The sequence below is a fragment of the Triplophysa rosa genome, linkage group LG11 (assembly GCF_024868665.1).
Source record: "Triplophysa rosa linkage group LG11, Trosa_1v2, whole genome shotgun sequence".
NCBI classification, from domain to species: Eukaryota; Metazoa; Chordata; class Actinopteri; order Cypriniformes; family Nemacheilidae; genus Triplophysa; species Triplophysa rosa.
Genome location: NC_079900.1, coordinates 18,623,310 through 18,641,060, shown reverse-complemented (window position 1 = coordinate 18,641,060; position 17,751 = coordinate 18,623,310). Strand labels below are relative to the sequence as shown.

Sequence of the window (17,751 nt, the reverse complement as noted above, 5' to 3'; positions counted from 1 at the left end):
AAATAAAGAATAAATACATACTTAAATGCGAAGAAGGGCTCTATTTTGATAATGGTGACTGTTAACAATCACAATGTCATCTAGGCAACAGCAGTCACTTCAACAGGACACTTTAAGGGCATAGTATAAGTAGGTGAATTGGGACGCAGCAATAATATTGCTTCCAATTGCTTACCTCGTTTGTAAGGCGCTTTGGATAAAAGCGTCAGCTAAATGACTAAATGTACAGAGTACAGAGACATGCAGTTGGTGGTCGATTATGTTTCCGCGGTATTACATTCTATAAAAGTAAAAGGATGTTAACTTCACTCCAGTTGCATTACATCTACCAGACAGTTAAATACCCAGAGGACTGTCAACGCCTTTCCACCCAATACACTAAATTGTTTTCCATTTCTTGCTTTGCACTTTTTTATCAAGCAGTTAGCAAAGCCATGTAACAGCACGTAATCCCACTACACCCCAGTACATTTTCTAAAGTACAGTATTCCCAGTCATCTTCATGACTCTGAGAAGACTCTTGCTCTTTTTTTATATCACATGACGAGCCTTTTTGTATTTGAATACTTATGCAATATCCTCAGATGGAGAACGTTGAACTTTGTTTCAACTTTCTCTATTAATACAAGAAGACATAAAAATAGCGTACATGATATATATGGAAACATATTGAAAATGACACAAGGACTGCTGCTATCATTTTTGCAGAGGCTTTAATTTGAGCTATATGTGGATATCTGCAGTGACAGGAGAAAACAGAAAACGGAACGCAGACACAAAAAGAATCTTCCAGAGCAGTGAGTCTCGGGGGAATATGTGGATGGAAGAAAGACCAGAGAGGGGGGATGAACATCAGAATCACAGGTGTTGCTTTTCCAACTCAACATGGCATCATGCCCTTTAGGCTCGCTCACCTCTCTGAGCGCTGAGGAAGGGACTTCCACCGTTAGTTATCTCAGGCGGCTGACGTGCGAGGCTGTTTGTGAAACGCTCTGGCAGCGTTGAGCGGCATCTCTGTCGAACAAGCGGAGTGTGTTCAAGCAGTTGGCACTGTCATTCAGACTGACACCTCTTGCGCTCCAGCCTCAGCCAAATGACACCGCTCCAAACCTTTGTATATCATTGATTGTCAGAGAATGAGCCAATTAGAGCTGTTTGTCTGGGGAGAAGCGAGCATTAAATGCCATAGTGTGGCAGATTACCCTCCAGTACTGAGTGTCTTCCTTACTTGAGCTGTTCCTTTGCATATTCTTCATATTCTCTCATTTTTAAGAGGGAAGGAACTTTGATTGACTGCTGGGTAGCTTACTGTAATTCTTTAACACAATTGTATTGTACAATGAGCGGAAAGAGAAGTCTCGAGTAGATGATCATCCCACATAAAGAAGGACCATGAGAGAAAAACAAAACGTAAGTGGTGGGAAGCAGAAATAATAACGCAAATTTAATGACTTGGAATCATCAGTAGTGCTTTGAAGATGTATCTTTGTTTAGATCTACTAAAGAGAAAACTAATTTAGCAACTGTAATACAAACAGATGACCAGCCTTTTTACAGAAGAATAAAATCAAATGTGTTGATTGTTTTTAAACGTGTGTGGCCTTTTGTGATGGCATTTCAAATACATATACAAGTGAAAATATATGGGTTCTTAAAACTAACTTTTTTGATCCAGTCCTGAGAGCAAGAGGTTGTATCTCCCTCTACTGGTGACTTTGGAGCAATATGTCTTTAAACACAATTCTGTGCTCATTCCTTGTCCATACATAAGATGCAAAAAGATATCATAATGCAAACTCAACCCAATTTTAAAACTTTTCTCAATTGTATATCTTTCTCTACATTACCCAGTATATTGCACTTTGCAAGTTAGCTTAGCAGTAATTGAGGCAATGGTTTTAAGAAGCTTTTTTTCTCACTACTATATTATTTAGCCAGCACAAATGAGCATTTATATTATAGCCTACAGGATTCAAAAGTCTATAGTGGTCATTAAAGTGATACCTCACCAAAGAAATGAAAGATATTTGGAAGAATGCTTATAACCAGGCATATTTCCCCCCCCATTGACTACTATAGTAGGACAAAATACAATGGTAGTCAAACGTGCCCCAGAACGGTTTGCTGTCCTACATTCTTCAAAATGTCTTCTTTTGTGTTCAACAGAATAAAAAAAAGGATAAAGTAATTTTTCCTACTATGGGAGTCAATGGGGGGCAAAATCTGATTGGTTATAAGCATTCTTTCAAATATCTTTCTCTGTGGTCATCAGAACAAAGAAATTGATATAGATTTGGAACAACTCGAAGGTGAGTAAATAATGACAGCATTTTTATTTTTGGGTGAAGTATCCCTTTAACCCTATGACGGAAAACCACCTTGCAATGAAAACTTACAGTACAGTTTGTGAATGAGATGTCTGTATTGATTTCAGTATCAGTGCGAGGGACTGCAATGTTTGCCAGAGCAGGGTCCCATCTCTGTTTGCTTTTACAGTAGATGTCATTTCCTAAAATTCTTCGAATTCCACTAAAGGCCAATTATTCATACAATCACTTCTAGATTTTCATGTTCTAAATATAACTGCTTGTTAATCTGTTACCAATATCACACGTTTCATGATATTTGCACGTATTTGCATGTTTCATGAAACTGCAGTAAGTACCATCTATTAAATATCACTGATGGCTCGGCAGATATACATGAACTTTGGAACACTATTCATTGAAGTATTTTCACCTGTGCTTGTTAAAAAGAAATTCTGTGATACAGCTTTGAAGTTATAGTATAAACCAGGGTTACGTTATTATATTTAAATTGTTTTAACAAGTTCAACAACATCCTATAAACATATAATGTTCCTGTCACACATTTCTTAAAAGAGCATTGTGGGATTTTTAGGAGTATCTATTGACAGAAATGCAATATAATATACAAAACTATGTCTTCAGAGGTGTATACAGACATTATGTAATGAACCGTTATGTTTGTATTACCTTAGAATGAGCTATTTTTATCTACATACAGAGCGGGCCTACATACACTGATTCGCCATGTTACGCCGCCATGTTTCGTACAGTAGCCCTAAACAGACAAACAGCTCTACAAAGCATGTTTCGTGTATATGTTGTAGCCAGTGGCGGAGCTAGTGTTTTATATATGGGGTGGCCAAGGCTACTTCAGGGGGTCCACAGACTTGACAGAAAATTTGTGTGTAACCCCTGACCTTGGCATCGAATTATAAATAAATAAAATAATAGGATTGCAGATTAGAGGTACAAGTGATAATTTACTTCCCAGAGTTGTATGTAAATGTATACAAAACAATTGCACAACGTAATGAGATTAATGTAATTCTAAATGTATGTAGATGAAATAAATTATAAAATATAAATGATGAAAACAGTTTAATCCTGATAACTCTTAATTTAATTTACACAGAATCAAAGCAGCATCAGAGGTGTCTTTAAACTGATGTGGATAGAGCAGCATATAAGATGTTATAAATATAAAACATATACTCATTCCATAGGACTGCAAAATTACAACAAAATCATTGATGCTGACTATTGCCCTTGATGTTGTCATCTTGATTATTACTTTCAGATATTAGAATACATTAAAGCGTTTTACACGCTACAAAACAAGCTGAGAATTATTTTATTACTGTTTTATTGCTGTTTTGATTCTTAAGGCAGTGGTTCTCAAACTGGGGGCCATGGCCTCCTGGGGGTCCCCAAGATGGTTCCAGGGGGGCCACAGATTTTGTGGCATTTTAGAAATATAGATATTTATCATACATTTTGTGCAATCAAACATCAGAAAAACAACACCACCAACCAAAAGAATTGATGTTTTAGCATTGTTTAACTGAATATTTTCTTGGTTTAATTAAAATTTTAAGTTTAATATTATAAGTCTTTATTTGGGTGGCCGCAAAGCAATGCACTCTACACAAAGGGGGCCTTACAACAAACAAGTTTGAGAATCACTGTCTTAAGGAACACAAAAATCTGTTATTCAAATGGGAACTATATAGAAAACAATCAAAGAACATCCAACATCAGTAAAACACTCAATAGCTTCGGGTTATACATTAGTCTGACAACTCTACATAATGAATCGCTTTCTTACAGCTATCTGTACACGGTTGTTAATGATAAACTTTGTGAGCGTGGCCCATTTCAGTAGAGCTCTTCTTCAGCGGTGAATCATTTAAACGCCTCGGATTGGCCAGTATTTTCATACGATGAACTTGATTGGCTGTAATGCTCAAAGCTGTAGCAGAGCAAATACGCTGTCATCCATATGCGTTCATTTACACCGTCCGTCGTAGCTAGTTCTTTATTATGCAGGGACCGTTTGTCCCCTATTATCTTAGGGCAGTTTTATTCACATTGATGTCATTTTTTTCCAAAATTTCTGACCTTGGTGTAAACAATGTATGTTGGGAACCGATACTATCTATTAATAGAGCCTAACATTAACTTACACAATGAAAATGTTTAGGAATCCTAAACCCAAGGCTAGAGTGAAACTTGTTGAAAATATGATGCTTCCTTAATGTTCATTTCTAACATTTGTATGAAGTGCACCTGCTTAGAATGATAAACGAAATCTCTCCCAAGACGGTTTATATTCATCTAAGGTTAGAAAACGCTGGGAACCTTTACATTTACGCAACATAAAGGTGTAACGTTACAAAGTAGGTAGATAACACTATAATGGTATGGTTCAACAAAAAAACTTGAAATGGCTAGCAAGCGTGTACGTTTTAATATTCCATTTGTTTAGCAAATTGCAGAGATCCATATGCTTCTTTTCTATCTTAAAAACAAATCTCAGATTTCGCGCTGTTCAATCCATCACACAACAACTTTTTTCATTTATAAACAGAGTAAAGATAGCGGTAAACGATTCTATTACTCGCTTGACTTTTGTTTGTGGGGACGTCACGTGCACTGCCGCGGAGCATCAAAATAAAAGCTTTGTTCAACGAGAGGTGAAATCAGATGTCAATCAACATAAGTAGCAAATCAAATTTTTGGGTGGCCAATTGGATGTCAGGGGTGTTCAGTGCCACCTTGGACCCCCCTCTGGCTCCGCCACTGGTTGTAGCATGCAAGAAATCTAGCTGAAATCAGCGAATAAAACACTGACACAATTATTGAAAATGTATATTTGATTTATCGGCCCAACCCTATATATTCTTTATTTACCTTTGAAAAGAAACATCGTTGCTTGAATGGCTACTATCTGCTGTCTCAGCTTACTGCATCTTTTTGTACCTTGTACCTTGTACCCGACGTGCTTCGAAAGGGAGGGGTGAGCGGAGGACTGAGAGATTGGTTGCAATTCTCAAATTCACCACTAGTGGCTACTAAAAATCCCACATTGCGACTTTAAAGCAGACATTAATCAGATGAGCAAAATGTAGTTTAATTTGCAGTGTCAATGTGTCCTTGAGGGAAAAAGTAATGCTATCTTATGCCTAAAAATGAAAGAAAAATAGAAGTTGGATAATCTTCAATCTAGTTTTGACAACAAACACTATTTTTAATAGTTACTCATTATTTATTTACTTATTTATTGCTAGGATTAATGTTAAATCAAACTGCTAAAAACAACTGCAGAAACGAAGAGGTTAACTCTGTGCAGAACACTGTATTTTTTTCTAGGTGATATATAGGGGCAGAGGTAGTTTAGACCTGTCAAACACACATGCCACTCTTCTAGTGAACGATTGCTGGACTGCTGTCACAAAAAAACGGTAAAGCAAAAAACGTTTACTTGGAATTTTTTTATAATATCCAAACATGTAACATCAATTCCACAAAGTTTTCATTATTAATAGGGAATGTGGATATTTTGTTATGGGTTTTAGAATACGAAGCATTAAGAAATGTGATATACAGTGCCATCAAATTTTGGTTTAAAATATTTTAAAGGTCCAATGTGTAATTTTTGGAGGATCTGTTGTCTTCAGAGGTGTATAAAGATCTTACCTAATGAAGGATTTGGTTTTATTACCTTAGAATGCGCTATTTCTATCTACATACAGTACACTGCAGACAAACTGAACATGTTTTGTATATATATGTTATCTCATTCGACAAAGAAGCGACAACATCTTAGTTCTGTGGCAGCCACCATAGTGCTTTGAAGGGGGGTGGGAGGTGGAGTGAGCTGTTGGTTGCAATTTGCAACCTAACCAATAGATGCAGCTAATTTTCATACACTGGACCTTTAATCTCATGGTATATGCTTGAATGTTTGAAATTACTTTGTAGACAAAAGTTAAATTGTGCCCACATATCAATTTCTTTCATTAAAAAAAAAAAAAAAATTTCAATTTTTTCAAATGGATGACTTACTGTAGACCAAAGAATGCAGAAAAATCTGCCAATAAAAGCCCTGAAAAGATTGGAAACTCCGTCAATACTGTTTAAACCTCAAGAAGCAAATTCTAGTCACAAGGTGGCAACTTTGAAGATGATAACAAATAATATAGATTTGACTTATTTTTTGATGCTTTTATTTAAAACATAATTCCCACAATTACAATTGTGCTACTCTATATTTTTCATGAGTTTACTTATAAGGTGGAATAAAAACATAAAGAAAGAAAAAATTAAGTCTATCCCAACTTTTGACTGGTGGTGCAAGTATTAAATGTGAAATCTGTCAGATTAGGTCAGCAACTCCAACATTTCAATAACTGTCTGTCCAAATTTTCTCTATTGTCTCCTAGTTGGGATGAGTACCTTTGCACTGCTATTTTTGTACACACTGGGAATATCAGTGGTTCTGGCAGACCACAACAAAGAGGAATCCAGACCTTCAGAGGCGCCGAGGCTCTCGGTGGAGCCAAAGCCTCCAGAAGAGCCCGCTAGTCAAAAAAGTGAGCCCTGCTCAAAGAGATGTACCTGTCATCATGATGACTACACCTTAGAGCTCAACGTCTATTGCAGTACACGCAACTTCACTCAGGTGCCCTCCGACATCCCCGCATCTACACGTTCGCTATGGCTGGATGCAAACCTATTCACTACAATACCAGCAGGCTCCTTCGAAAAATTGACCAATCTGGAGTTCTTAAACCTACAGAGTGGCCTGCTGGTAACGGTTGATGGCCATGCATTTAAAGGCCTGCATTCCCTTGCTCACATGCACCTTGAGAGAAACAACATTCGTTCATTACCCGGCATTACCTTTCAAGGCACATCGAACCTTGCTTCACTCAGTCTCAACAATAATCAGATGTCTCGAATAGATGAAAAGTTATTTGCGGGACTCTCTCATATGTGGTTGTTAAACTTGGGGTGGAATTTGCTTTCTGTCCTGCCGGAGACGGCATTCCAGGACCTGCATGGATTACGAGAGTTAGTTCTTGCTGGGAATCGACTGGCTTATCTACAACCTCAGCTATTTCAGGGTCTCACTGAGCTCAAGGAATTGGACCTAACTGGAAACTATCTGAAGGTAATAAAAGCAAATGTGTTTCTGAAACTACCAAAGCTGCAGAAGCTTTACCTGGCGCAAAACCAGATAGTAACGGTGGCACCTAGGGCATTTGTAGGAATGAAATCATTAAGGTGGTTTGATCTCAGCAGAAATCGCTTATCGATACTTCATGATGACACGTTCCTTGGCCTCCATAGCCTACATGTGCTTCGCCTGTCAAATAACTCAATCAGCAGCCTACGACCCGGGACTTTCCGTGACCTGCAGTACCTCGAGGAACTCTGTCTATCTCACAATCAGATCCGTGCATTGGGAGTCAGAGTTTTTGAAGGGTTGGGTCACTTGGAGGTTCTCAATTTAGAGCATAACCGGCTACAAGAGGCACGCATGGGCACGTTTATGGGTCTCAATCACCTTGCTGTGATAAAACTTACCGGTAGCTGTTTCCAAAGCCTACCAGATCAAGTTTTCAAAGGTCTGTCGAAGCTTCACAGCATTCACCTGGACAGAAGTTGTCTGGCAAAAGTCTCAACCCAAAGTTTTATTGGCCTAACTGGCCTTCGGCGTCTTTTCCTACAGCACAACAACATCTCTGTGGTTGAGCGGCAAAGTTTTGTTGAACTGCAAGGGCTACAGCAGCTTGATCTAAGGTTCAACCAGTTATCATCCATCACATCTCACACGTTTTACGGCCTGAGGAACCTTGACTACCTGCTTCTGTCGGGCAACTTACTTCGTCATCTTCCTGCTGAGGCATTGCTGCCTTTGCAACATCTGTCTTGGTTGGATCTCTCTGGAAACAAGATGGAGTCCATACTCAACGCAACAATATACATGCTGCCACGCCTGCGTTACTTGAACCTGAAAGACAATGCGCTCATCAACCTGCCGGGGTCTATTCCTGAAACCTTGGACCAACTTTGGCTCTCGGGTAACAACTGGAAATGTGACTGCAGTGCTAAACCGTTCAGAGATTTTGTTTTGCGGAAGCCACATGTGGTTCCGCTGCAGGTCGAAATGCTTGGGGATGGTGACGACACTCATACACTTGTCACAATATACAACAACATCACTTGTACCAGCCCACTCAGTGTTTCTGGACTTGACTTGCGAAACACTGTCAGTGAACACTTTCAGTACTGTTAAAGAACTTAATTCCAATCTAACTAAACATTACGAAATATTGTTCAATTGATGTGATCCTAATCAAACCATGTTTCTGGAGGCACTCCAACACTAAAATTTTGGTATTCTGGCACACCTGTTTTAGGTCTAGAAGTGTTCTACGTACAGCTGATAAGTTGAATAACTGTGTTTGTTTAAGGAGACATCCAAAAATGTGTCCTGTTGGTGTGCTTCCAGGAACAGGTTGGGAAACACTGTTCTAACTCATGTAAGCGCTTTAATCTATGACTTTTATTTATCTCCAGCACTGCCTACGTTTGCAAACAAACCTTAATAGGACACATGAAAGTCTTCCCTGAATGCAAGTGAAAATCACGAATAATGGTTGTGTTGATGTCTTCAGATGAACACATTTTGTAGACATAATAAAATAAAAGAAAACTTGAAAAGGCAGTAAAAAGTGGCACATTTGTTTTGGTACCATTTAAGATGCATTAAATGTAAAATGTTTCACGCAAAATAAAGATGTTTTCTGAGGGCACTGATTTGACAAGAAACTTTTGCGAGTGTACATCACTTTAAACAAATTTACTAAAATTGCTATTAATTTTGTTTTGTGTAAAATAAACTTTTAAGAACAATAAATTACTGTGTGCAACTAATACAAACCTAACATGGATTTTCTTCCCACTTTTTGTCAACTAACATCCTTCTGAAAGGACTGCAAGATTAATAAATGCTTTTGTTTCCTTTAAAAAAGAAGCATGTTTTTTTAAAGAGAACACTGGTCACCAGGGATAAACAGATTGTGTTTGATTATGGTCTTTAAATAAACATAAGGCAGGGAAAGAACACTGCTTGATCCGATAACTCAAACCCAAATGTGGATATTTACATAATATTGACCCAGACCAAAGACCTGCTGAGCAACACCTTCAGGTTTGAAGTTTAGCATTTAATATAGCTGGACATAAGTCAATTACTCTCTTTGTTGCCACATTTTTAGAACAGTGACATTTAAAAATAATTACATTTAAACATACAGAAATGTAGATCTAATAGGCAGGCAACTAGTTTAGTTTTTAGCAACTAGTTTTTAATATAGAATAATCTCAGCATTATTTCCAAAACTCATCTAAGGTTTTTTCCAACCAGCCACTATGAAATTATTTAGCCAGACCACTTTAATAAACAGCCTAATCTAATAAACTGATAAAATATTTGCAGTTATTCAATCCAAAAGGATTATGACAAATTTTGCCTGATAGTCGACATCTCCAAGTTTATTTCAGACCAGGTTTCACATTTAAACATTTAATCAAGCAAGTAAAACAAAATGAAAAATGCTAATAGGTAATAAAAAGTACCAACTGAGTACCAACAATCTAGTGGCAGAAATGATGATGCTCTCTCAGCTACATGCAATGTCCAACAACACAATTATAAAAAAAGTCAAATCAATTTTCCACAAATCCTTATGACAATAATTTTCCAAGTTTAACTATCAAGAAGTAACTGGAGACTTAATGTTTCTATACTTAAACTTAAAGGTGGGGTGCCACAGTGTTTCATGCATTCTGACATCTTTACCATGTTAAACGTGCTGGTATCGCATGCCTGACATGGTCAACTTGTCAAAAAACGAGTTGGATTTATGACGTAGTATTTCTGTGCTCGATACACTCTCCCAGCGTTCATGTAGGTTATGAAAATCTGTTTCAGAACAACTTTTCTTGGTCCCTGTTAGATTTAATTTCCGCATAAATAAATACAAGCCCACAAAATCAAGAATTGTGAAGTGTTAAGCTCACTTTACATTACTGGCTATAGGGTAGGAGGAAGGGATGCCTTCTGGCTATTCATGGGAGGAGGGGATTCCTTCTAAGCTAAACATTCTTTGTCTGAACTGCTATACCTTATTTGGTCATTCTGTGAACCCCTGGACATATGAAACCTGCCAGATGTGTTTTGGCACCGTATATAAAGACTTGTAGTTTCTAAAATAAATGAGTTCAAAAGCTTGATGCCTCTCTGTGTCTTGTTTTTGTGCTCCCAGATCTGCAGAAGAATTCTCTCACAACATCCAACCTATTTCTGATTTGATTTTACTGGTGATCCAAAACACAGAAATAAATTTAGTGTTCGTAAGGAACCAGAAATTGAACAGTCCCTTATTGGACAATTCTCGGAAAAGCACGCCCACGTGTAAACCCGCCAGAGCAAAAGAAAGAGCATGCCCGTGTCATCCAGGGTCAACCAGCTGGAGCAAGAAAGAGAGAGAGCAGTGCGTTCGCGAAGTTCAGATGTGTTTGTTTGTTCACTGCATTTCAGTGAGGAATGTTATATAAACAGTGGATATAACGCTGGATTTGGAGATCGTTTGAAACTGATAGATGGAGCGGTCCCAGTGCTAAAAGATGCCGGACATGAAGTGAAACTGAGTCATATGGCTGTTTTTTTGGCAATGGGTGCGCACATGCTTTAGTTCTGCCACACCATAACCCAACCCCCCCCCCCCCCCGCCTCAGCAATGATTTGTGATTTAACGCAGTACAAAATGTAAAATACAGGAAAAACAATTGTAAACAATTAACAAGGAAAATTCCTTCATATTAATACTGTATATTGTGCCCTATTTTAACAGATTTTTTTTAGAGTGTAGCCTGAACGAAAGAGACAATAATAAGAAAATCCCATCTGTTGAAAAGCTGGAACTTGACACTTACTGCATCATTGAATATAAGGCAATCTGTTGCTTTGGATTCTTTCACCTCCTGGAAAGAGACAGAAATGTGTCACAGGGGGCAATTAACATAGCAATTAAAATAGCTCTAGTCAAATAATGTTATGAAAAATAATTTACATTTTGTGCTGACATCTGGTTATAGTAGCTGGTGAAGTTTTGGTCACGTTATGTAAGTGCAATTAATCGAGCTATATCTGACAAACAAAATGGCTTCATAAAAACACCATTGATTACACCCGTACTAGAATAATGAAAGGTCAGCCAATATGTTAAAATGTCTATCAATCAATAAACAAAGAAATGAATGAACGCAGTCATTTTGTCAACTTACCAGCAAGTATGTTTAGTACATACTAAAAAGAATGGGGTTCAGAGTTGAAACTATGCAGTGTTTTGTTGGCCAACCAAAGAAAAAGAGAGTTACTTTACTCTTGTCATTTTTGTCATAACGTAACTCTTTTTCAACGGCCCTGTGTTCTTATTAGGGCAGAGGTGAACATAATGAAGGCGAAATATGATGTTATATACCGCCCATTACCAGACCCAGCAGTCCTGAAGATCTGTTGATCTATTGAATAATTTATTTCTTAAGACTTTTGGTGAAGTGCCTTACTGATCCTAGATCCAAGATGTTTGTAAACAGTAACTCTCTCTATTTCTATTTCTGTCAGCGTATTTCACCGGTGGCTACGTTGCGTGACTTACTCACCTGCAGTGCGCATGCATTTAGTAAGTAATTTAGCCATTTTCGTGACATTTTCAAAGTGACGTTTTTATTTTAGCTCGGATTTAAAAGCATTTTAATACTTCTTACTTATTTACATACACTAGCAATGCATGATCAAACTGTTATTTGTCCAGTATGCCAATCACCCACCAAAATTTCATGCCTTCTGCAAAAACATAAATCAGTACTAAGGTTTGTAATGCAACTACTTATGTATATTTACAGTATCTCACAGAAGTGTAGATTTTTGTAAATATTTTATTATTTCTTTTCATGTGACAACACTGAAGAAATGAAACTTTGCTACAATGTAAAGTAGTGAGCGTACAGCTTGTATAACAGTGTAAATTTGCCGTCCCCTCAAAATAACCCAACACACAACCATTAATGTCTAAACCGCTGGCAACAAAAGTGAGTACACCCCTAAGTGAAAATGTCCAAATTGGGCCCAATTAGCCATTTTCCCTCCCCGGTGTCATGTGTTTCGTTAGTGTTACAAGGTCTCAGGTAGGAATGGGGTTAAATTTGGTGTTATCGCTCTCACTCTCTCATACTGGTCACTGGAAGTTCAACATGGCACCTCATGGCAAAGAACGCATGGAAAAAGAATTGTTGCTCTACATAAAGATAGCCTAGGCTATAAGAAGATTGCAAAGACCCTGAAACTGAGCTGCAGCACGGTGGACAAGACCATACAGTGGTTTAACAGGACAGGTTCCACTCAGAACAGGCCTTGCCAAAAAAGTTGAGTGCATGTGATCAGCGTCAAATCCAGAGGTTGTTTTTGAGAAATAAATGTATGAGTGCTGCCAGCATTGCTGCAGAGGTTGAAGGGGTGGGGGGTCAGCCTGTCAGTGCTCAGACCAGACACCGCACACTGCATCATATTGGTCTGCATGGCTGTCATCCCAGAAGGAAGCCTCTTCTAAAGATGATGCACAAGAAAGCCTGCAAACAGTTTGCTGAAGACAAGCAGACTAAGGACATGGATTACTGGAACCATGTCCTGTGGTCTGATGAGACCAAGACAAACTTATTTGATTCAGATGGTGTCAAGCGTGTGGGGCAGCAACCAGGTGAGGAGTACAAAGACTCTTGCCTACAGTCAAGTATGGTGGTGGGAGTGTCATGGTCTGGGGCTGCATGAGTGCTGCCGGCACTGGGGGGCTACCGTTCATTGAGGGAACCATGAATGCCAATATGTACTGTGACATAGTGAAGCAGAGCACGAACCCCTCCCTTCGGAGACTTGGCCGCAGGGCAGTATTCCAACATGATAATGACCCCAAAAGAAGCTGAGGGTAAAGGTGATGGACTGGCCAAGCATGTCTCCAGACCTAAGCCCTATTGAGCATCTGTGGGGCATCCTCAAATGGATGGTGGAGGAGCGCAAGGTCTCTAACATCCACCAGCTCTGTGATGTCATCATTGAGGAGTGGAAGAGGACTCCAGAGGCAACCTGTGAAGCTCTGGTGAACTCCATGCCCAAGAGGGTTAAGGCAGTGCTGGAAAATAATGGTGGCCACACAAAGTAGTGACACTTTGGGCCCAATTTGGACATTTTCACTTAGGGGTGTACTCACTTTTGTTGCCAGCGATTTAGACATTAATGGCTGTGTGTTGAGTTATTTTGAGGGGACAGCAAATTTACACTGTTATACAAGCTGTACGCTCACTACTTTACATTGTAGCAAAGTGTCATTTCTTAAGTGTTGTCACATGAAAATATTTGCTAAAATGTGAGGGGTGTACTCACTTCTGTGAGATACTGTAATTATTTGTATACACAATACTTAATGTGCATAATGTGTTCTTAATATGCATATATGTTGTTATTTAATATTTCCCTATAATACGGAAGCTGTGTTGTTCACCTTTACAGAGCCCAAAGGCAACTAGATATAAATCTACAACAAAACATGGCTTATTGCCTTAAGAAAATGCACTGCATTAAAAGTTTTTATTTTTGAATAGTTGGCTTAATCGAAAATAAATAAGCAATACTGTGAATAAGAAATTATTTTAATTTAAAATTTTATCAAATCATTCATTAAAAAAAATATCCGTCATGTTTACGTATATATCTGACGTAGATATATACGACACTGCTCCCATCCGTTCTGTGATTGGTCGTTCGCAAGGATTCCTGGGTAGGTACCTTCAGGGGAGTCTCCAAAGATGCAGGCTTCACTGAAAACCGCATCGAAGGCACATAGGTGGCGCGCGTGAGCACACTTCCGAGCGCTAAAAAGACGAATGGGACAATCTACGGACTCGTGCACAATTTAAGTCCACCACATGAAGTGCGCCATTTGGGACAGGGCCTGAGTATGCATGTCAACAGACATTTTTACTTCTCATGATCGCGCATGTTATGTACGTTGTGTTGCGGGAATATGGGCATTGTCCCTTTAAGAAGTATGGGTTTTGGAAAAGTAGTGCGGGTGCGGGTATTCATGTGTGTGAGAGAAAAAGTGGCGGACGGAACTAAAAGGGGAGCAAGCTGCTTTTAGAAGTTTTTGTTGTTTTTCATAAGTTCGTGAAACCACCCGGGAGTTAAAGTAATTGTGAAACGGTATAGTGATGGATGGAGCTTTCGCTTGGTGAGATTAAAACAACGTGCTTCCAAATAACTTTGTCGGCTCATCACTGCGAGAAATGAACCAGAGAAAACTGTTACAGTTAACGTTATCCACAATCGGAGAGGCGGATTAACAAAAAGGTAACAGGTGCGCACGGTTGCTATGACAACAGGTTTCGCTGCTTGGGCACCTCACCACATTCAAATAAATTCATCTTTAAATTCTGAGCATTTACTTTATCATTTTTAAGAAATGCATGTATACCTCGATTACATTTGATGTAATGGACAGGAATATACGTCCAGACGACATTACAGCCTACTGAATCTTACTGACTGTGACTTATTGTTTAAAAAACCATTCTCCTGTCTCATATATATAGGCTAGACTAAAGTGGGAATCTTACAAGATACGATTTCTTTTTCTTCTTTGAAGAGAAACTGAAATATTGCTGAACTACACATTTCACACTGCAGTCAGACAATAAAGCGGAGATATCTGTTTTTCAGAAACGAGTCTTTTTTGCCGGAGGGGATGGAGGTGAATCTGGACTGTGTTTCACTGAAGAAGCCTGACATCTACATGGTGTAAGAGAGTTTGTCATCTCAAATCATTTCTCACATCACACTTCTCTTTGCTACAGGATCCACTGAAGTCATTCACTTACTCAACTGATGATGACTATACTGTAAAGGTGACTTCACTATCCTACTGATCAAAAAACAGAGGAGTAACCAAAGGCTAGAGTGCCACGCAAGTCTGACAAAAATTATTTATTTGAGTGGAAGACCCAGTCCAGCTCTGTTTTACCTGTGAGAGTGAGTTTGGCTTTATTTAATCACATAACACAAGTCAGTGCTACTGCATAAAGGTATAGAACAAATTGTGCCTTTCTCTCAACAGCCTCTGTAAAACAGTGAGCAAGTTCAAGTACAGAGATGTATTGAGAGTGAGAGTGGGACACTAGTGCGACATTGATGCTTATTGCGTTTGTCTGGAAACTCGATCTATCTACATTAGGTTGCAGTGTTCTGTCATGCTCCCACAGTGTTTCTGGATGGAGAACAGGTTGAGCTGTCCTTTCAATGCCTGATGCTGCTGATGAGGACGAGAAAGAGCAGATCACTGTTCTGGACGGCCTACAGGTGAAGCACTCAGTCGCTGGATAGTACACGTCACACCACTCTTATATGTCAAGCTGTACGGAGGTGCTCGGGGTAATAAAGGGATAGTTCACCCCCCTACCAAAAAAAAAAAAACTCACCCTCATGTCATTCCAAACCTGTATGACTTTCTTCTGCAGAACACAAAAGAAGCTATTTTGAAAAAATGTTGGTAACCGAACCACAATGGCCTTGACTTCTATTGTTTGGAAACCACCAAGACATTTCTCAAAATATCTTTTTCTGTGTTTGAAATGAATAAATGATGACAGTATTTTTTATATATTTTAAAACAATAATAATATGATGGTGACAATATTCAATGATTAAAATAACTGAAATCACTGAATGGTTATATTTGTGTTGGGCCAACGCACCACATGTCGGTTCGAGAGGGTTGATGTTTTTTGCATACCTTATTCTCCGTTCTCTTCGATCACAGCAGTCGTCCATCATTAAAATTCCCATCACCAGTTCACACTCTGGGTATGTACAGAACCGTCTCTGTTTCCCTACAAATTTCAATCCTATAATTGACTGTCAATCTCGAACACCTTTCAGATCTCAGAAGTCAGTGGCTTTACAGTTACATGACAGCCTTTAAGTGATGTCTCCTCAGAACATGTCCTTCTCGGAGCTGTCCTTCATGGTTTCTTCTCTTAACATCCTCTCTCTGTACACTTGACTCTGGCTCTGGGGCCTCATTTATAAAACGTGTATGCACAGATTTGATCGTAAAGCGTGCGTACGCAAAAATCCATGGCAACGTTCAAGTAAATAAAAAAGATCTTTGACGTGGAAAAGTGCTTAGCACCACCACGTCAGGATCTGAGCAGACGTACTCACTTTTGCTTGTCCGAGTGCTGCAGGTTTTTGGAAATATAAGCCATTCTTGCTGCTCGTAAAGGATTTGGATGTTGACAGGTGCTCTTCAATATATCAATGAAATTAACTAGACATCATTAAAGGGCGGAAATCATAAACTGTTCAGCTGCGCTCAATTTCATGGTCATTTGCGATTTATAGGCTGCGTCCGAAACAGCCTACTTCCATACTATATATAGTAGGCGATAATGAGTCATGAATAGTATGTCCTCAGTATGCAAAAAGCAGTCGAGAAATACCCGGATGGTCTACTACTTCCGCCGAGATTCGTGAGTGTGGATGGGATGGACACTTATCTATCCCATGATGCCACGGGAGCAGAGCAACGGTCAAATTTCAAAAGTAAATCAAATAAATATGGCGGAACACTTTAAGGCGGACATCCGTTTTTAATGTAAGTGCCAATAAATGAATTTCTCGTGACTAAATGATGTTTTTATCAACGCTCACGTGTAGACTGTTGTTAATACCTCATAGGTCAAAGAGCATACGGGTCACATGACCATAAAACATGGCGGAAGCAGTATGTCCGAAATATATTCATACTACTCCCACTCATACTATATAGAACGTACTGTTTTAACGGCCGATAGATAGGTACTTATTCAAATTCAGTACGTACTGTGACAGTATGCGATTTCGGACGCAGCCCTAGACTTCACATCTGTGCGTACGTTCATGTGATGTGATGTTAAAGCTCTACACAAAGCTTTCTGATAGCATCTGCGTTTTGGCACAGGATCCCTGTTATATCAAACGGCATTCTCAGACATACAACTGGTATTTCCAGTGCGAGTGTGTAGCACAGAAACTTTAGTTGGGCCTGGAGGGGAGCGCTAAAAATGCCTGGCCATTGGACAGTCAGTATAGTACTACCTTTTTTTTGTTGCTTACGTCATGCGGTGAAGAGTTGTTGTTGAGAGGGGGAGAAGAGCTTAACGTTTTTGATTAAAGATTACAAGTGCAAATGAATAAAAAAATGATAATAATGGTGTGCACGGAAAAATAATTTACAGTATAATAATCACTGCAACACTGTGTAAAACACTTAGAATTTTC

At 38.9% G+C, this 17,751-nt stretch overlaps 1 protein-coding gene across 1 annotated transcript; it reads left to right on the top strand.

Moving 5' to 3' along the window:
- The first annotated feature begins 6,756 nt into the window (after window positions 1-6,756).
- igfals (insulin-like growth factor binding protein, acid labile subunit) lies at window positions 6,757-8,610 on the top strand. The gene has a single exon (XM_057346887.1). The coding sequence runs from the start codon at window positions 6,757-6,759 to the stop codon at window positions 8,608-8,610; it is 1,854 nt and encodes a 617-aa protein (XP_057202870.1).
- The last annotated feature ends 9,141 nt before the right edge of the window (window positions 8,611-17,751 follow it).

Bases quoted from the DNA above. Each gene is read 5' to 3' on its own strand.
- igfals (XM_057346887.1), top strand. From the start codon at position 6,757: ATGAGTACCTTTGCACTGCTATTTTTGTACACACTGGGAATATCAGTG.